Source organism: Nomascus leucogenys, chromosome 17 (genome assembly GCF_006542625.1).
Source record: "Nomascus leucogenys isolate Asia chromosome 17, Asia_NLE_v1, whole genome shotgun sequence".
NCBI classification, from domain to species: Eukaryota; Metazoa; Chordata; class Mammalia; order Primates; family Hylobatidae; genus Nomascus; species Nomascus leucogenys.
This window is the reverse complement of record NC_044397.1, coordinates 92,183,152-92,202,929: the sequence shown is the minus strand read 5'-3', so window position 1 is coordinate 92,202,929 and position 19,778 is coordinate 92,183,152. Positions and strand designations below refer to the sequence as shown.

The window sequence follows — 19,778 nt, the reverse complement described above, 5'->3', positions numbered from 1 at the left end:
GCCCACCCTGCGCTGGCCACGCCCCTCGGGCCCGGGCCTGGCTGACTTGGGGTCAGTGAGTGCCCCCAGCACGCCGGGACACCCTACAGCCTTCTGGGGAAGGCGGCGCCCTTGGGACCCCCCCCAGGCCGCAGGTGGCAGGGATGCAATGGCCCGGGTGGGGGTGGCAGGGGCGCTTCCTCAAGAGCCTCAGCCCCTCCAGCCGCCCAGCGCCCTGCCAGGCCTCTTCCCGACGCTCCCGCCGCCAGGCCCGCATTATTCACCATCTGGGCAGCACCCAAGGCCTGGAGGGGGCGGGGCAGGTCCAGGCGGATCGGCTCCCGGGGGGGCGCCCAGACTCCAGGGCTCCAAATTCACTGGGTGCGCTGGAACCCGGCACACAGTAGTATTATGCCCTGCTTAATACATGCAGGACATATTTGAGGCCCCCTCCAGGGGTGGGGTGGGAGGACAGAGGGATGGGGGGTGCACCAGGCGACACAGCCAGACTGAGAAAGGTGGTCCCACAGCAGGTGAGCCGGGAGGGCTGGGGTGATGGCATCGCGTGGGAGGGTCTCTTGAGGAGGCTCAGAGGTGGCTTTGGAGCCAGAGGAGGAAGAGTCTGGAGCCGGGAGGCTGCAGTGGGGGATGGGCACTCTTTCCTGCCCACCCCCCAACTCGGGCTGGGGAAGGAGGGATGGAACCCAACAGGAATGGCTGAGAAGGTGCCGGACGCAGGGACTGGTACTGTCTCTTTGCAGAGGGGGGACCTTGGGCGTCCTTGGCCTTGTTTGCACACCCGAGCCAGACAGGACCTTGAGTTAGGGACCTGGAGTGGGACCGGACAAGCTGGCCTGGCCCTGACTGCACCCCACCCTGTCCCCTGGGCCCGGGAGGGCTGCTAGTCCAGGCTGTGAGTGAGGGGGGTTCCCATCCTGGCCCGGCCCTCTCGTCAGCCCAGTCCGGAAGCCCCTTCCCCGGCTACCCCTCCCACTATCCTTCCTCCTCCTGGCCTTCGGCCACACCCAACCTCCCTCCCAAAGCTCTATCCCATTGAGTCACCAGTCATTTAACACAACTTCTCTCTTTCCTGGCAAGGAGGCTGTCCACCTCCTATGGATCTGGCAAAACCCTGGCTCCAAGGCCGCTCTTCCGTGAAGCCGACCTGATCTCCAAGTCTTACTCTCCCCAACCCCTGTGTTCCAGCTTATACAGTGGAACAATTAGGAGCTCCAAGTGAGACCTGAAACCAAGCCTGCCCTTCAGGATGCCCTAGGCTGGAGAATGAACTGGACACAGACTGTTCCAGCCCCCTGGGGTCAGGGCTGGGCCAAAGGAAGTGACAGGGCCTAGGGAAGCCCAGAGGTGAGCTAGGAAGGCATCTTGTGAGGAGAGGGCGTGGGAAGTGGGGTTTTGTGGGATGAATAGGAGCACCCCAGGTCTGGAGTACGTGGCAGTGACAGGAATTGCATGTATAAAGCTTTGGAGGCAAGAGAGGGCGTGAGGCCCTTGCTACAGTAACTGCAAGGAGGGCAGATGTGGGGGGAGGAGGATGTGGGGCTGGGGCTCCAGATGAGGGGGCAGTGAGAGATGGAGGAAGGCTGTCCTGTCCCCACTTCCTCTGTCCTCGGCCCTGAGATAACAAGGACAATGTCTCTTCTGGGAAACAGCCTGGGCAGAGTTCAGAGAAGGACACTTGCATTTAGCTTAAGCCTCACCACATCTCTGCAAGGCAAGGGGTCAAGATACTCTAAATTTTAGAGATGGGGAAACTGAGGCACAAAGGGGGAACAATGCCACGCCCACGTGTGGGATTGGAACATGACCACTGGGCTTCCCTGCCATCGGGGGCTGGTTGCTGGTCTCCTGGTCTTGGCCCGCCCCCTGCCCCCTGCCGGCACCTCGGGTTCAATGGGAGCACAGGAGGCTGTGGTGGGAGGAGTTGTGAGGGGCTGGGGGGCAGATGGTGGGAACAGAGGCCAGGCTCAGGATGTGCCCCCCATGGCTGTGGTTTCCGGCGGGGGCCGGTGGGGGCCGGGCAGGGAGAGTCTATTCTTAGCTCTGGACACAGCCAAAGTCAGGAAGCTGGGTGGGGGTGGGGGCAGCTTCCAGGACACCAGGTGGACCTCGGTCCAGGGTGGAGAGTCATGGGGTAGATGGGGGTGGTGGTGTGCAGGTCCTACCCCTGGCCCCCACCTCCTGTCTGCCTACAGGGTCTTCTTGACACCCAGCTCGGAGGCCCTCCCCCACTCACATGCCCTCCGTAGCTCCCTGGTGCCCTGCTCCCCTACGATCTGGCTCCTTAGCTTGGCCTGAGCCCTGTGTGACCCTGCCCTGGGCACACCTGCTGCCCTGTCCTCTGCAAGGCAGCCGTCACCCTTCTCGGCCAGCAGCCTGTTTTCCCAGGCCCAGTGCCCGTGACCCTTTGGGGGTCCCAGGTCCCCAGCTCTGCTCCCTCCAGACTGGGACCCCTGACAAAACATGTGCCTTGCCAGTTGGAGGACGGCCATCTCCCTTGGGGTGCAAAAGGCACGTGAGGAGGAGGAAGCAGGATACTGGGGCTGGGGGAATCTCTGCAGGGGCAGGTGGGGAAACTGAGGCAGGGACAGGGTGGTGGTCTGGGATTGGGATTCTTCAAGGTAGAGAAACCCAGCTTCTAATACTGGCTCTGCCACTTTCTGGGCTCCACAACGTGGGCTTTTGTGAGCCTCAGTGTCCCAAGCAGCCAAATGGAAGTAAATAGTCACACAGAGCTGGTGGGAGGGCCGGGTTAGGCCCAGTACAGGCTGGGCTGCGCCAGCCATGCACACACAACCTGGGCTGCGACTACAGAACCCGGCCTGTCCCAAACAGCACTCTGGGCTCAAAAGTGCTTTCTGGTGTTGAGGATGTAGAAAGCTGTGATCACGTCACTGCACTCCAGCCTGTCTCAAAAAAAGAAAAAGTGCCTCCCAAGTCCAGCCCGGACTCAGCCCTGCCCTCAGCAGCCTGTCCTGATCGGCAGTGGAGCTGGCCAGGGACCCATGCAAGAGGCTGCCCAGAGGATTCTAAGTTGGCTCTGGCCATCTGCCATCAACTTGTGATGTCTGCTAAAGGCTGGGCCGGGGATGGCTGTGTTGTGTGTGCTGCAATGTGATTCGGGATTCTGGAACAGGCTGGTCAGTGTGGGCCAGGGTCTGCGGGGTGGAGAGCGGACGCTGATCAGATGCACTTCGCTGGCCAGTTCCCAATGCCTGTGCCAGCAACTTCCAGGATCCTGTTAGAGGTCGGGGCTGGGAGGTGACCAGTGCCCCAGGGGAGTGCAGGATCTGCCTCGCACCTCTGCCTACTGCAGTGAGGACATTTGGGGAGGCTCATCCTGGGCACTGAAGCACACTGGGCAGCATCCCTGGCCTCCACCCACTCCACGCCAGGAGCAGCCCCAAGGCGGGACCACCATGAATGTCCCCAGGCATGGCCAAGCGCTGCCCCCACGAGAGCCTGGGCCCAGGCCAGCAGCTGTGTCCACCCTTGTACCCTCCCTCCTGTCGTCTGGGAAATGGACTGTCGCCCCCGCTGTGGGAGGCAAGGCAGAGGGGTGGGGGGCAAAGACAGGCCCGGGCACTAACAGCTCCCAAGGGACCACCGGGCCCCAGTTGGGTGCCGTGTTGTTTCCCAGGCTCTTTCCTTGTGACAAATGCGCTGTGTCACAAATGCCGGCAGCAACTAGGGCAGTGGGTGTGGGGCGTCGGGGACGTTACACTCTCTGCATTTCTGCAAACCTGAGATTATTCTAAAATAAAACGTTTATTTAAAAAAAACATGCAATCTTGCCAATAGGCCAATTCCATGAGATTAAAAGATTTTTTTTCCCACCTACAAAAGTCTTTTTAGAGAAACAAATGAAACTATTTCCAGATGAGGCAGGGTGTCTGGGAGGGGCTGTGGGTGGTCTGGGGCTGGTGACTGGTGAGGTTGGGTGGCCCTCTGGGGGTCTGGGAGGCACATTCCATTTTGCTTCTGTTGGAGATGTTCCCATCAGATGCTGAAGGAACAAGCCTGCCGGCTGGGCCACTCCGACCTGGGCTGTGGCACCCGTGTGGCCCTCGGGCCTCCTGGCCTGAGAAAGGGGAGTGAGAAGGAGCCACTGTCCTGACATAGGCAAAACTAGGGGTCACTGGTCTCGCATCCCAAGGCCCCATGAGCAGGCCAGATGGGGGGATCCCTGGGGAAGCCCCTCACCATTCAACCCCCAGGCTTCGGGGAGCCCCTGCCCTCCAGGCCCTGTGCTCGGAGGTGGGGGGAGGACGGCTCAGTGACTTTTGGTTCCCATGACCTTGACAGAGACGGGGACCTCGACGCATACTCCACACCCACTGCGGGGAAATGGACCCCACCAGCCAGCACGGGGTGAGTTGGGGGCCAGTCCCTGCAGAGCGTGGGTGTCCACAGATGGTCCCTTCTGCAGTGGCAGATCGGGCGCCAGCAGGGTGCCAGCCTCAATGCTGCCGATGCGGGCAAGGGTGGCCTGTGGGCAGGGCTGGAGCTGCCCCAGTCGTGGGCTCTGCCTCACACCCAGTGGGTGCCCCGTGATGTGGCGGGGCTGGCCTTGAGTTTCCTGCTTCTCACAAGCCTGGCACCGCCAAGCCTGGGCCCCTCTGGCCCATCTCCACAGCACCCTGTGTGGCCGCCGCTTGGGGCAGGCCCTGTGGGCCCCACACCCAGCCTGGCTGAGGGGCGGCAGAGTGTCTGCCTGGATGGTGAGGTCAGCTGGCGGCTGCTGGCCACCCTCGTGCTCGGAAGGTGCCCACGGCGGCGCCCACCGATGCATCGGGACCCTAGGCCAGCCTGTCCCAGCATATCCTCAGCTCACCATGGCAGGCTCAGTGGTGACCCCCCTTTTACATAGGTGGAAACTGAGGCCTGGCGACAGGAAGATGCAGCCTGAGGTGGGACGTGAACCCGCGGCCCTTCAGCCCAGACAGTGGCCCTGGAGTGACCACCAGCTTCACCAAAACCCCTTTATTGCGCCCCGGAGGCCACCTGCCTGCCGTTCCCCGGGGCCGTCACCGCCGGTAGCGGTAGCGCTTGAAGTGGAACCACAGCTGGAAGATGCCGTTGGCAAACTGGCAGCGGAAGCCGTGGCGGTGCGAGTATTCCCACTCGCGGTTGACGATCTTGAAAGCGATGTCCTCGTAGGGCGGCCCCGCGTGGAAGCGCAGGATGGCGAAATCCTTGTTGTCGGCGCAGGCCTCCAGGAAGTACTCGGGCGTGGAGCGTTTGTCGATGAGGTCGGGGTAGAAGATGTTGAACTTGTATCCCTGCACGATCTTGGGCGGGGGGTTGTCAAAGTCGTAGTGCGTCTGGTTGTACTTGTTCCACTCGAAGCCCGTGTGCACGCGGTTGAAGAAGCGCGGCTTGCGTGGCCGGTACTTGTCGGCCCACAGGTAGGCCTTGCCGGTGAGCGGCATCTCCACGCTGAACTGCGCCTCGTCCTGGCCCATGCCCTCCTTGGCCCGCCGGAAGAAGATGTCCTCCGCGCTCTCGCTGGCGTCTCCTGCGGGCGGGACGGCGTTCACCCGGGCCTCGGCCTCCCCCTGGGTCCTGGCCTCCCTCCTAGCCTCTCTGGCAGGGACGGCCGCTGGTGCCTCCCGCAAAAGGGAAACAGACTGGGGCGGGCTAAGGCACATGGGGAGGGGACAGGTCCTGGGGGGCCCTGAGACCCGCACCATCCGCCCCGAGCCCCGGACCTTGGTCTTCATATCTATCGTCCTCCTGGGTGGGGACCAAGCACAGCGCGCTTCCCCGCCGAGCGGCAGGAGAACCTGGTGGTTAAGACCTGGCTGCGGGATCCAGCCCCACGCATGACCCCCAAGGGGGTCCTGGCCCAGGGATTTTCTGAAGCTGGTATTTTCTCCTGTCTTAGGACCGAGGCTGCCCAGGGAATGCTCGGACAGCGGCTGGTAAAAGCTTCCACCACCTGTGGCCCCAAGGCCAGTGGGCCAGCAAGCCCAGGATGAATGAATGAACGCCCCAGTGCAGGTGACGGAACGGACGCTCAGACACCTGGGGGAAAAGAATCAAGCAGCTCCCCACTGATGCCAGGGGCTTCAGCAGGGAAATGAGGCTGGAGAAGCCCCGCCCCCAGCTCGCCCCACTGGCCCCGCCCCCTGGCCTCCAGCCCCGCCCTTACCCGTGACCTGGAGCTGCTGGCGCGAGAGCTGCAGGCGCTGCAGGTCCTCATCCGGTTCCAGCACGTGCGCGTCCAGTGGCAGCTCGTGCGCCGTGAGTAGCCGCGGGCTGTACCTGCCGGCGTCGTAATCGTCCAGGCTCTGCTGGATCAGGTCCTCTTCCATGAGCACCGCCTCGCCCTCGCCCTCGCCCTCGCCATCACCGTCCCCGTCGCCGTCGCCCTCTGTCGGGGTCGCGCCGTCCACCTCGGCCTCCGCGGGGCCGCCCTCCGAGGAGGGCCCGGGCGGGGTGGGCGCCGCGTCCTCAGGCTCCAGGCTGGGGAGGAGAGAGCGTTGGAGGCGCGGAGGCTGCCCACTGCCCCTCCATCCTGTTCCGCGTCTGCATCGGCGTCCCCGGGGTGCCGGCCGGGCCTACCTGCGGCTGGGGGACTGGGGCTCCTGCTTGAGGATAGGGAACAGCGGCTCGCTCTCCACGCCCTGCTCCTGCTTCAGTTTGTACAGCTTCTGCCGCAGCACGTCCTGGTGGCGCTCACGCAACCTGGGACGCAGGGCCGGGGTCAGCCACGTGGAGGCAAAGGGGCTCCGCGCCCCATCCCCACCGAGAGTCTCACGCCCCTTTTTGCTGCAAGGACCCTGAGAAGGTGGTGAGCAGCCACAGCTCTGGCTGGGACCTTTGCCCAGGCTTGGTCAGTTCAGGGTCAAGGCTTATGGGAGAGAGGACGAGAGGACCCAGGTACCCCGGAGAACCATCCCGTGGCAGGGAGGGGTGGGTCTCTGTCTCACGTTGGAGTCTCAGTGTGTTGTGGCTGGGGCTGGCCGGGAGAAGGGGCCCAGCAGGACACCAGCCAACAAACATGATAAATTTAGAGACATTTACAAATTAGCAGAGGAGACATGTATTTACACAGCGGTGCCAAAAACAGTCCAGGAATCTGTACACAGCCAGAGGCCGGGAGGCAGCAGCGCTGGGAGGGCACAGGCCTGGGCGGAAGGCAGCGTGGACAGGCAGGCCGCCTTGGGGCTTCCTGTGATGCCATGGCTGCTGGAGCGCGCCAGGTACTCGTTAAAGGGCGGAAGCTCCTGGGGAGCCCTGTGAGACCAACAGGGCTCAGGACTCCGGGTGAGGACACTGGAGCCTCCTGGGACCTTCCCACTAGGGCGTGGGCCTACGCGCCCCCCGGCCCCCCTTCATCTCTCACAGGCCAGCCCCGGCCAGGCGGCACTTTTCTGCCCCCCCCCCACCCCACAAGGTCCCAGGAGGAGGCGAGACCCACCCCACCCAGGACCCAGGAGGGGGCGAAACCCATCCCACCCGGACGGCACCACCCCTGGTACCCGCACCCAGTGCTCACCGGGCCCGTGCCATGTGGGCCCGCAGCTGCTGCAGGAGGCTCTCCCAGTAGCCCATGTCCAGGTTGGGGCCACCGGCGCGGATTTTGCCCTCGATGCCCTGGAAGATGACCTGCAGCTGGTTGTATGTCTTCCCCTTGAACACCGACTGCACGTCGGAGCTGACAGAGGCGTTGACCCCCTCACGGCGCTCACCTGCAGCGGGGTGGGGGCATGGGGGGCGGTTCCACATTTCCTAGGTGCTCCTCCACCCCATCAGAGCCTCCTCCCCTGCCATGGGGGGGGTCCCCCTCCCCTCCTCTTCCCCCACAGGGGTCCCATCCAGTCCAGTCCCCTCCCCTCACGGGGGTCCCACCTCCTCCCTGGTCTCAGGTTGTCCCCACCCTGGCCACAGCGGAGGGGAAGGGGTGGGCGGAGGCTGGGAGCCATGTTAAAATGCAGTTGCTGAGGCCTTGCCGTGGAGGCCCAGGCCCCCAGCGCAGGGGAGACCAGGACTGGCCCTGAGAATGCCCCTCCCCGGGTGAGTCTGATATGTGGGTCTGGGAACCCTAGTTCCAACCTGAACCAACCTGAACCAACTCTGCCCTGGCCTTGGGCAGCCCATGAGGGGGTGGGGGGTGTGCTCAGTAGCCAAGCTCTCTGGAATTCAGATCTGCTCTGCCAGCCCGGGCTATGTGACTGTGGGCAAGTAGACTGCCCTCTCTGGGCCTTGGTTTCCCTCTGTGAAGCCTAATGAGGAGCTCTGCCCTAGCAAAGAAGGCCACCCTGCTGGCCCCTGGGGAAGTCCTGGGGCAGCCCCAGGACAAACGGCTCCCCACCGCTGCCCCCCATCCTACATGGAGTCTGTCTGGCATCTACCACTGGCCCGGGGGCCCGAGGCTCAAGTCCCTCCTCGATGGACGGGGAGGCTGCTGAGGGCGGGAGTGGGGTGCTGGGAGGCCGGAGCCCAGCCTGACTCCACGTGCTCTGCCCCACACCGCGTGGCATACCGGCGGCCTCAGGGCTGCTCTTGGGCCACTGCCACCCACCCCGCTGGGTCTGTCCTCACCTCACAACCCTGCCCCCCTTGCTGCCCATGCCCAACCCCTGCCATCTCTGGGCCTTTGCACATGCTGTGCTTCCTGCCAGCCACCCATCCTTCTCTGTCCCGTTCGCCTCCTAAATTCCTCGCATCCTCCATGCTCAGTGAGAACATCCCTTCCGTCGGGAAGCCCTCCCTGACCATCCAGCGATGGCAGCTTCCCGAGGCGGGCAAGGGGGTTTGCTGCTGCTGTTCCCTGTGCCATGCTGGGCCCACAGGGAGCTTGGTGCATAGCTGCTGGTGACACACCGGGTGGGGGTGACCAGCGCAGGCACCCTGCTCAAGACCTGCCTTCTCCAGTCCCCACCGGTGGACAGAGGGTCAAGAGGCCCACACCCTGACCACAGGGGACTGGATAGAGCCTAGACGGACCCAAGTCCCCTCCAGCCAATCACCTGGGACCCTGGAATCGGCACCCAGAGCTGCTGCCCCTTTGCTGGGCCCTAAGTGGCACTGGAATCTGTGGCAGCCCCAGCCAAGCACAGCGCGGCTGTGCCCGGACAGGCGGGGCTGCCACGAACACTGAAACCCAAGCAGAAGAGCCCAGCTGGGAAGCTCCCAGGAAGCCAGGCCAGGCGCCGCCAGGTCAGCGTCTACAGAAAGCCGGGTCTGGACGTCCTGCTGCATGTCTGGACGCCTCCCGAATGCCCACAAGGGGGCCCAGGGGGTTTAGGGGGTCCCAACAGCTGCTAGAGGCTGGGGGTGCAGGCCAAGGGCCCTGGCGCTGCATGGGGAGAGGCCAGGCCCTATACAGGGTGGGAGGCTAATGAAGCTGAGCTGGGATGACACGCGTTTTCTACTGCACAACCTCCTGTAGAGTTAGAACTTCCTAGAAAAAGCTAGGTGCACCAAAATCTCACAAATCACCACTAAAGAAATTCATGTAAACGGCCAGGCGTGGTGGCTCACGCCTTTAATCCCAGCACTTTCGGAGGCTGAGGTGGGTGGATCACGAGGTCAGGAGATCAAGACCATCTTGGCCAACATCGTGAAACCCTGTCTCTACTAAAATACAAGGAATTAGCCGGGTGTGGTGGTGCACGCCTGTAATCCCAGCTACTTGGGAGGCTGAGGCAGGGGAATCGCTTGAACCCAGGAGGCGGAGGTTGTAGCGAGCTGAGCTCACACCACTGCACTCCAGCCTGGCGAGAGAGCAAGACACCGTCTCAAAAAACAAAAAAACTTATTCATGTAACCAAACACCACCTGTTCCCCAATAACCTACAGAAATAAAAAACTTAAATCATTTTGTAAAAAATTAAAAAGAAAAAGCATGCAGTCGCTCATGCCTTTAATCCTAGCCCTTTTGGAGGTGAGGCAGGAGGACTGCTTGAGGCCAGGAGTTCAAGACCAGCCTGGGCAACACAGTGAGACCCCATCTCTACAAAAAATTTTCAAAAGTGGCTGGGTATGGTGGCTCACGCCTGTAATCCTAGCACTTTGGGAGGCTGAGGTGGGCGGATCATGAAGTCAAGAGATTCAGACCATCCTGGCCAACATGGTGAAAACCCGTCTCACTAAAAATACAAAAATTAGCTGAGTGTGATGGCACGCATCTGTAGTCCCAGCTACTTGGGCAGCTGAGGCAGGAGAATCGCTTGAATCTGGGAGGCAGAGGTCGCAGTGAGCAGAGATCGTACCACTGCACTCCAGCCTGGTGACAGAGTGAGACTCCTTCTCAAAAAATAAAAAAAATAAATTAGCTGGGTGTGGTGGTGAGCGCCTGTAGTCCCAGCTTCCAGGGAGGCTGAGGTGGGAGGATCACCTGAGCCCAGGAAGTCGAGGCTACAGTGAGCCTTGATCGCACCACTCAACTCTAGCTTGGGTGACAGAGCGAGACCTTGTCTCTGAAAAATGAAAAGTAAAAGAAAAAGCCCAATTAATTGAAGAAGATCCAAGACAGGGGCTCTGTGGGTCTCTGGGAGGACAGCAAAGACCCCTCGGTTCCCTACTCCTGGAAACCGTGTTGAAAAGAGAATCAGATACTCCCTCAGAGGACACCAAAGCCACCTGGGACCCCCAACTGTAATGCGTGAGGGGGAAGAAGGGCCGAGGCAGACGTGGTGGAGGCAGAGGGCCATGGAAAGGACGGGAGAGGCCGGGGCCTAGGGCAATAGGGCACGCTGGAAATGCGTCCCAGGCTTATAGGAGAGGGCGGGGCCTAGGGCAATGCTGGAAATGCGTCCCAGGTGTCCTGCAGCCGGTGGCTAGGGTCTGGGGCTTCTGAAGGAAAATGTACTGCATCCAGAAGTCTTTCCCCAGACCCGCTGCCACCAGCAGGAGCACACAAAGACCCTTACGGACACATCTCTGATGCTGGAGAATTGCCCTGCCTCTCGGAGGTTACGGGAGGATGCGCCCCACCGAGGAGACCACTGGAGGGACGGGATGGCTGAGTGACCTCCACCTCCGGGGAAGGCAAAGCCCCACTGAAAAAGAGGAAAGCCACAGGCTCTTTCCTAGGAAGGACCTGCCACAGACCACGCTGAGGGCTGCAAATGACACTGACCCAGCCTCCTGGGATCCTCGGCCACCATGGGCTGGTAGCAGCCAAGGCCTGAGAAAGAGGGCAGGGGAAGGACCGGGTCTATCGACAGGGATGCGTGGCCCGTGAGAGCCAGGCACTGTTACAGCAGCCGCTGGGGTGTGGATTTTGGGGGGAGGGCCAGGGCTGCTGTGGTTGGCTTTTAGACCAGGGGGGTCTCATCTAGGGCAATTCTGCCCCCAGGGGACTCTGGGCGACGTCTGGGGACATCTGCAGTTGTCAGGACTAGGGGTGCTCCTGACCCGGGGTGGGTGGAGGCCAGGGACGTTGCTCAGCACCCGGCAGTGTCCAGGACGGCCCCACCCTAGGGAACGGCCCAGCCCACATGTCCGCAGTGCTCGGGGTAGATGCTTCAGAGCATCCCCGGCAACCATGTGTGTACAACCACACGGAGGGGAGGGAAACATGATTTTAAAAGCCCATCAGGTTGGAGGGGCATGAACTGACCCATGGGAGGGGGAGTGCTCTGAAGCAGGGTGGCACGGCCTTCAGGCCAGGTGGAGCGAGACCTGCTGTCAAACAGGCAGAGCCACCGTGAGCACTGAAACCCTAGCGGAAAGCCCCGTGGCTGCCGTGAGGCTGGCACCGCCGAGTCAGCGTTTACGGGACGCTGGGTCTGGACGCCGCTGGCCCTGCACCCCAGACAGAGGCCCACCCCGCTGCACCCCTCCCAGGGCCTACTGCCCGCTGCTGCCCCCTGGTGGCTCGGCCCAGAAGGGGAGGCCCCAGTTGGGGAAACAGGCCTGCAGAGAGCACCAGGCCCCACAGCAAGTCTGAGGCTTCTGGGTGAATGCTGTAGCCCCCGCAGCTCCCCTGGAGCCCAGGCGCACGCCCGCCGTTACCTGGCCCCTTGCCCGAGGCCTCCAGCTTGCGGAGCTTGGAGATCTCGTCCTCAGTGATGGTGGTCATGTCCCGCCAGAAGTCGGCGTTCTTGCCCTGCTCCAGCTCCATGTAGACCTGGGGGCGGGGGGCGGGGGTCAGGGCACGGGCTTGGCTGGCGTGGGGGAGGGTGCAGGTCAGCAGAGCAGCGGGTGGGGCTGGGCGTGGCTGGGGTGGGGAGGGTGCAGGTCAGCAGCGGGTGGGGCTGGGTACCTGGATGTCCTCCAGCAGGTCCTCCATGTCGGCCACGGTGAGGCCGTTGAGGAACGTGTAGGGCTCGTGCATCTCCACGGCCAGGTCGTCATCCTCGGCGCTGATGTACTTGGCCAGCAGGTCGATGGGCTTGGCCCGCCCGTCCCGGATGCGGATCTTGGAACTGTGGGGAGCAGGGGAAGGTGGCGTCAGAGCCTGGGCTGTACCCTCCATGCTGAAGACCCTGCCCTTGGGGTGACCACACCAGTGGGAGCTAGGGAGGGGCCTGACCCGTTGGGGGTGGTCAGGGAAGGCTTCCTGGAGGAGGAGGCATAAGGTAGAATGAGCCGGGTCACCCAGAGGGCGCAGGTCAGCAGTGCAGACAAAGTGCAGTGCACACAGCATGGACCCGGAGGGTGGGCCAGGTGGGAGGGGCTTCCTGGAGGGCCTCTGGGATGTGCCCAGGAGGGCGGCTTCTATGTGGGCTGTGATGGGGAACAGTGGAGGAGCTGAAGCAGAGGAAGGCTTGGGGGCCAGAGTAGTCACTGCCTCGCAACCACCTCCTCCCCCAAGCAGACCACTCGGGGCAGAGAGCCGGGGTTCTGTTCTGGGCCTGCAGGGGGGTACGCATTGCAGACGGGTCTTGGTCCAACCCAAGGGAACACGTCACCAGGCAGGCCCGAGCTGGGATGTCACCCGCCACGGGGCCCAAAGCAAGCAGGGACACCCCGGAGCCGCAGCTTGTCTGTAATCCGGGCGGATGGGGGTGCCACCCTCCTGGGTGGAGTGTGGGAGGGACAACCGCAGTCAGTGCAGGACTGGCGTCCAGCACGCATGGGGTGCCGTTCACCTGGGCCCATCTGCTCTGCACCCCGCCCAGCGTGGGAGGGCAGGAGACAGGACCCTTGCCACCCGGGAAGGGGTCCGGAAGGGAAGGTCCCAGGAAGTGCCATGTGGGACCCTGAAGGGTGGGAGAGCAGTGGCTTCCAGAGTGACAGCCAGTGCCCGGCCCTGGCTCCAAGTCTGGGTCGGGGGGAGGGAGGCCCCGGCGCACCGCAGCTTGGCCTGCTGGAGGTGGAAGTTGTCCTCCTGCTCCTCCCACGTCTTGAAGTGCTCTGCCTCCTTCTCTCGCTGCAGCATCTCCAGCTCCTGCTCGCGCATGGCCTTCTCCCGCTCCCGCTCCAGCCGCAGCTGCTTCACCTGCAGGCACAGGAGGCTGAGGGCAGCTGGGGCCATGGGGGCCGCGGGGCTGCAGAAGGAGGGGCTGTGATGATGGGGGCCCAGCCTCCACCCAGCTGCCCTGGGCACAGGGATTAGTCTGGAGATGCCTGGGCTGGTGGACAGACCTTGGGAAGGGAGAGGGCCCTCCTGCCCAAGACTCAGCGGCTCAGAGCAGCTGGGGCCCTCTCGGCCACCCTGAAGACAGCATGTGGGAGTGAAGGCCCGAGGCCAGCAGAGCCAAGAGGTGGAGGGGAACAGTTTCCTGGGGCCATGGTCTGAGTCCCTGGATCCAGCCTTACCTGAAGCCAGCCCCCGGACTTCCCACCTAAGCCCCTCAAGTCCCGCCAGAGGGGGTGGGCCTCCAGGCCTTGGAGATGGAGGGCCCTGCCCAGTGGGCTGGCAGAGTGCCTACCTTCTGCAGCTCCAGCCGGTTGTCCTCCTGGATCCTCTTGTTCCGCTCCTTCAGCTCCTTCTCCTCCAGGTGGCTGATCCCCTTCTTCTCCAGGGCCTGGAAGTGCCAAGCACACCCGCCCTGAGCACAGATCTGCCCCCTTGCCCCCCTCCTCTGCTCCTTCGTCCAAGAGATTGACCAGGGTCCTCGTTTTGCAGAGAGGTGACCTGCCAACACTGCACGTCTTCCAACCCCCTCCTTAATGCTCCTGAAACTCAGTGGATCCAAGTCAGCACAGACATAGAGCCCCCACTGGGAGTGAGATGTATGCAAAGGGGAAGAAGGGGCCACCCCAACTCCCAACAGGAGGGCCTCGCTCAGGGCCACCCCAACTCCCAACAGGAGGGCCTCACTCAGGGCCACCCCAGCCCCCAACAGAAGAGCCTTGCTCGGGGCCTGCTGACTCGCTTTACCCGGGAGTCTGGCTGCTTCAGACGTGAAGGTCACGCCCTCAGCAAGTCAGGGTCCCCCAGTGCGCGTGGGACAGGGCAGGAACAGTGAGTGGGGGCAGCAGCAGCTCTGAAAGCAAACCTGCGGGGTCATGGGGTCCCGCCCACACAGCGGGGCACAGGGGTGGCCACTGATGGGCTTGTCCCAGCCTGGAGACCCTCAAAGCTGGCTTCTGCCAGCAGCTGTCTGAGAGCCTGGTGCGGAGCCCCCACTTCCCCGACCACCTTCCCCAGGCTCCCGGCACCCCGTCGCCATGAGGGGGTTCCAGGACCCCCTGCCGCCCAGAAGAACTTGCCTCCAGGGACACAGGCTGCCTGGCTGGGGACCACCCCCTAGACACCCGGGCCACTCTGTGGTCTATCCAGCCCAGCCTGGGGCCGCTTCCGCAAGCGTCAATGATGACCACAGCTTCCTCCTCCATGGCTGCCCACCCAGAGCTCACGGTAGTGCCCAGCACACCGCAGGCACACAGCACACAGTGGCGATGAAGTGCCAGGCAGCAGTGTGTGCCTCAATAAAGAACCCTGGGGGCTCTGGGGAGCAAGGGGCCAGGAAGGGCTCTCTCAAGAGGGGACGTGTCAGTTGAGGCCTGACAGAAGAGAACAGCCGGGGAAGGGGCAGAGCATGTCCAGGCAGGGGCGCAGCAGTGTGAGGGCCCCGAGGCGGAAGGAGCTCGTTGTGTTCTCAGACAACATCGGGCAGAAGCCACCTGGGGACCCCACAGCTCCCAACTGAGCAACCAGCGAGCAGGTGCAGTAGGCCCAGCCCACACATTGCCTGCTCCACCCCCTCCACAAGTGGACGCTGCTTCAGATGAGCTGTGTCCCCCACAGGCACAACCCCGTCTGAACCCCTGCAGCTGTAATTGTGACCCTATGTGAAATGAGGTCTTGGCCGGGTATGGTGACTGACACCTGTAATCTCAGCATTTTGGGAGGCCAAGGCGGGCAGATCACTTGAGGTCAGGAGTTCGGGACCAGCCTGACCAACATGGTTAAACTCCGTCTCTACTAAAAATACAAAAATTAGCCGACTGTGGTGGCACCCGCCTGTAATTCCAGCTACTTGGGAGGCTGAGGCAGGGGAATCACTTGAACCCAGGAGGCGGAGGTTGCAGTGAGCCGAGATTGCGCCATTGCACTCCAGCCTGGGCAACAGAGTGAGACTCCGTCTCAAAAAAAAAAAAAAAAAAAAAGTGATGAAGTCTTGCAGACGTAGGTAAGATGAGGTCATCCTGGAGGTGGCGGGCCCTCATCTAGCGCCTGGTGTCCTCATGAGAAGAGGAACATTTAGATACAGACACACGGAGCAGAAGGCCATGTGGAGACAGAGACGGGAAGACAGCCGGCCACGCAACACAGGAACAGGCCGGGTTCTGCAGCTGCAAGCCTGGGAGGGCCCAGGAATCACCGGCCATGACTGGAGCTGGGAGAGGCAGGAGGGGCCTCCCCTCAGCCCCCGAAGGGAGTGGGGTCCTACCCACACCTCCCCATGCCTTGATTTTGGACTTCTGGCCTCCAGAACGAAGAGATGGTAAGTTCTGTTGTCTTATGCCACCGGTGTGACTGATGGCTAAATGGCGGGCGCAGAACGAAACAACCAGCTCAGATGACAGAGCGCCTGGAACTGTGGAACCCTGTCCTGGGTACGTGACGCCAAGAGCTGGCTCTCTAGACAGGTTTCAGGTTGGGCTGGTGTTTGGGGCAAAGAATGGCTGAAGCTTACACCACAAGAGACACAGTTAATGGCAAGAAAATGATGGTGGGCTGGGTGCAGTGGCTCATGCCTGTAATCCCAGAACTCTGGGAGGCCGAGGTGGGAAAATCACTTGAGCTTCAGAGTTCGAGACCAGCCTGGCCAACATAGTGAGACTCCATCTTTACAAAAAAATACAAAATTAGCCGGGCATGGTGGTGATGCCTGTGGTCCCAGCAAGTCAAAAAGCTGAGGTAGGAGGATCGCTTGAGGCCAGGAGGTCAAGGCTGCAGTGAGCCATGATCACGCCACTGCACTCCAGCCTGGGCGACAGAGCGAGACCCTGTGTCAAAAAAGAAAGCTGATGGCGGCAGAAGCTGGCTTATGCGTGCATGTGTAAAACCAACTCCTGCACAATCAAGTGCAGGCTGGGAGTGTCTCGAGTGTTAGGGTCTCCAGAAACAGCGGAAATGCTACAGGGACAGAGGCCACCACCCGGTGGGGCCCACCTTGTTCCAGATGAAGGTGCCCAGTAGGTTGTTGTCTCCAAAGGGGTTGTCGGTGTTTGTGTAGCCCATGTACTCCTCACCCCAGCCCATCTTCTCCCGCTTCTTGCGCTCCTTGGCCTCCTTCTTGGCCAGCCGCCGTGCGCGCTTCTCCTCGGGCGTCTCGAAGGCCTTCATCAGCTCCTCCTGCTGCTTCCGCTCCTCCCGCAGCCGCAGCCGCTCCTGCAGGCTCTGCTGCTGGCTCAGGGCAGCTGCGGTCGCCCGGGGGCTCTGCGATCGCCCCGGAGACGTGGAGCTGGACGCTGAGGAGCTAGGAGACCAAGAGCGTGCGCGCCGTCGCCGGCGAGCCCACTGGCCCCGTGACTGCTCCTCTCCCGAGTCCGACTGAGAGGCCCCATCCCTTGAGTGCCACTGGGGCCGCGGGGGGCTCCGGCTTCGCATCCCTGAGCGCTGCCACCGCTCTTCCTCCAAATCTGACCTGCGGAGAGGACCCATGGATGCCTGCTCAGTGCCTGCCACTGTCATCTGCTCCACAGATGATTACTGGATGCCCGTGGCGGAGCAGGCACTGTTCTAGGTTCTGGGGACACAGCAGTGGCCCAAATATTGATGGCTTCTGCCTTCCTGGGCTCACCCTCTGGTGGGCCCCAACAAGGAAGACATCAGCAAATAAACACACCACGCAACACTAGGCAGAGGCAGAAGCCACAAAGAGTAGCGATGCCGAGCACAGGGGCTGGGGCTGCAGGGCTGAGGTCAGAGAGGGACTCTCTCAGGAGCTGACACTGAGCCAAGGTCTGGAGGGAGTGGGGAGGCAGCGATGGGTGGATTCAGAGGGAGAGTGTTCGAGGCAGAGCAAGAGCAAGGGCCTAGAGGCAGGCACTGACCTGCCACGTTCTAAGAACAATGAGGAGGCTGTGTGGCTGAGACAGAATGTGGCGGAGAGGGAGGAGGTGAGAGCAGGGAGGTGGCTGGGGCTGGTGGCACAGGAATTATAAGGGTATGAACCAGGAGACCCGAACACATTTAGGTTGTCAAGGGAGGGCTTCCTAGATGGAAGTGGTGTTTGAACTAGTCCCACAGGATGGACAGGAGTTAACAGAGTAGAGCGCAGGGAATGGAAGATGCACAACCTCAGGGGTGGTTCAGGGGCCTTTAGTTTTATTTATTAGAGACAAAGTCTATTAGACACAGAGTCTACTAGAGGCAAGGTGTATATTTTTATTTATTAGAGACAGAGTCTCCCTCTGTCACACAGGCTGGAGTGCAGCGACATGATCAGAGCTCACTGCAGCCTTGACCTCCTGGGCTCAAGCCTCAGCCTCCTGAGTAGCGGGGACTACAGGCACACACCACCACACCCAGGTAACTCTTTACATTTTTTTGTGCAGAGGGGTCTTGCTATGTTGCCCAGGCTGGTCTTGAACTCCTGGGCTCAGGCAAGCCTCCTGTCTCAGCCTCCCAAAGTGTTGGGATTACAGATGTGAGCCACTGCGCTCAGTCACGTTTAGGGGTCTTTGTACGCAGAGAACTGCCAAATATTTTGTTAAATGCTCTACCCATTAAGCTCATGTCAAAAAATGTAAACTATGTTGAAACCAATCATTGCAGAGCCCTTAAATATTGGCCACAAGTTCAACTGAATTTTCGTGAACATTAATTCTAATTACATATCTAGAGTGGCAAATTATTGCGAATAATTCCAATACCAGAAAATGGTAGGTGAAAAAACACAAAGATGACATTAACAAGACTTATGCGCAGGCGCGGTGGCTCACGCCTGTAATCCCAACACTTTGGGAGTCTGAGGCGGGCAGATCACTTGAGGCCAGGAGTTCAAGACCTGCCTGACCAACATGGAGAAACCCCAGCTCTACGAAAAAATACAAAAATTAGCTGGGTGTGGCAACACGCGCTTGTAATCCCAGCTACCCGGGAGGCTGAGGCTGAAGAATCGCTTGAACCCAGGAGGCAAAGGTAACAGTGAGCCGAGATCGTGCCACCGCACCCCAGCCTAGGCGACAGAGCAAGACTCCGTCTCAAAAACAAACAAACAAAAAAACCAACAACAGATGAGTGAACTTGGCCCAGAGCGGGGCAAGACTGGCCTGAGTGTCAGCCACGAAGGGACTGAGCCAGCACTGGGGCCCCGGTCTGGGAATCACTCCCTGTCCCCATTCTGGTTTCTCTGTACTGGAACCGGCTCAAGGCAAATCCGACCAAGTGCCCCATCTCCAGAAGAAAAGGACCGTGGGGAAGCTGAGATTCAGGTACTAGGAGTCGGCTGTGAGTCCTGCCAGCTAACACCGAGTCTTCTTCCCTCCCACAGCCCACCTCCACTAGCAAATGTTGTCTCCTCTACTTCCAGAATCCCTCTGAAATCTACGCACTTTGCCCGCTGTGGTTGACTACAGCCTCCCTCCCACCGAGGCTGCCATCATCTACTGTCTGGACAACCGTGCCGTCCTCCTCTGGTGCCGCTCCTACCTACCCCGCTCCATCCCTTCTCCACCTCAAAGCCAGAAAGTTTGCAGTTAAGTAAGTCCACGTCACTCCCCTGCCCAAACTCCTCTCAAGGCTCTCCGTTTCCCTCCGACTAATAACCAAAATCTAATGTGCTGAGCACACAAGGCTCGATATATGATCTGGTCTCTCGTTACCTCCCCGCCGCCTCGCTCACCCGGCTCCGGGCTGTCCCTCCAACCGCCCGGTCCCCTGCCTGGAACGCCTCTCGCCTTCCTTCCGCTGCCAGGTTAATTCCGACCCGTGGTCAGTTGTCCCCTTCTCCAGGAAGCCCTCCCCGATAAGTCGGGGGTTTCCCGGTTCCCCGGGATCTCCAACCCTCGGTCGGGCGCTCCTGAGGTAGGAGCCGGATCCCCAGCGCCACTCCCGCAGCGACTCCACCTGCGCTCCCGACTCCGCCGCCTCCGTCTGCGCCGTCCCTCGTCCTCCCGACGCCGCCGGTTTCGCCGCCCATGGCTCCTGCTCCGACTTCGGCTTCGGCTCCGGCTCCCGCTCTGGCTCCGCTGGCTTCGGCCCCGGCGACCCGCGGACCGCGAGCGCGACCGTGTGTCCCGACCCATCGGCTGGGCCAGTGGCCGCGGCACAGACACCAATAACCGAAGCCTGCGCTGGGGGCTTTCCTCGCTCACGGCGCTCTCCAGGCTGCCCCATCCGCGCCTGAGATGGGAAAGAGCAACCCATCCCGCTGCCCCAGCCCGCAAGGACTCCGACGCCCCAGACTCTCCACTACGTCTGC

At 61.6% G+C, this 19,778-nt stretch overlaps 1 protein-coding gene and 1 long non-coding RNA gene across 2 annotated transcripts; one reads left to right on the top strand and one right to left on the bottom strand.

The window, feature by feature from the left end:
- The first annotated feature begins 349 nt into the window (after nt 1–349).
- Nucleotides 350–7,031, top strand: LOC115830987. Its single transcript, XR_004026532.1, has 4 exons — nt 350–512; nt 4,303–4,368; nt 4,868–5,405; nt 5,885–7,031. It is a non-coding gene; the product is annotated as an uncharacterized LOC115830987 (long non-coding RNA).
- Nucleotides 3,734–19,649, bottom strand: CACTIN (cactin, spliceosome C complex subunit). The gene is made up of 10 exons (XM_030797330.1): nt 19,424–19,649; nt 16,523–16,997; nt 13,830–13,925; nt 13,251–13,396; nt 12,218–12,380; nt 11,968–12,082; nt 7,502–7,694; nt 6,565–6,687; nt 6,152–6,465; nt 3,734–5,515 (listed from the first exon to the last, which is right to left on the bottom strand). Exons 1-10 carry the CDS (start codon nt 19,600–19,602, stop codon nt 5,025–5,027), a joined length of 2,295 nt encoding a protein of 764 aa, XP_030653190.1. The 5' UTR covers nt 19,603–19,649; the 3' UTR covers nt 3,734–5,024.
- Between the last annotated feature and the right edge of the window lie 129 nt (nt 19,650–19,778).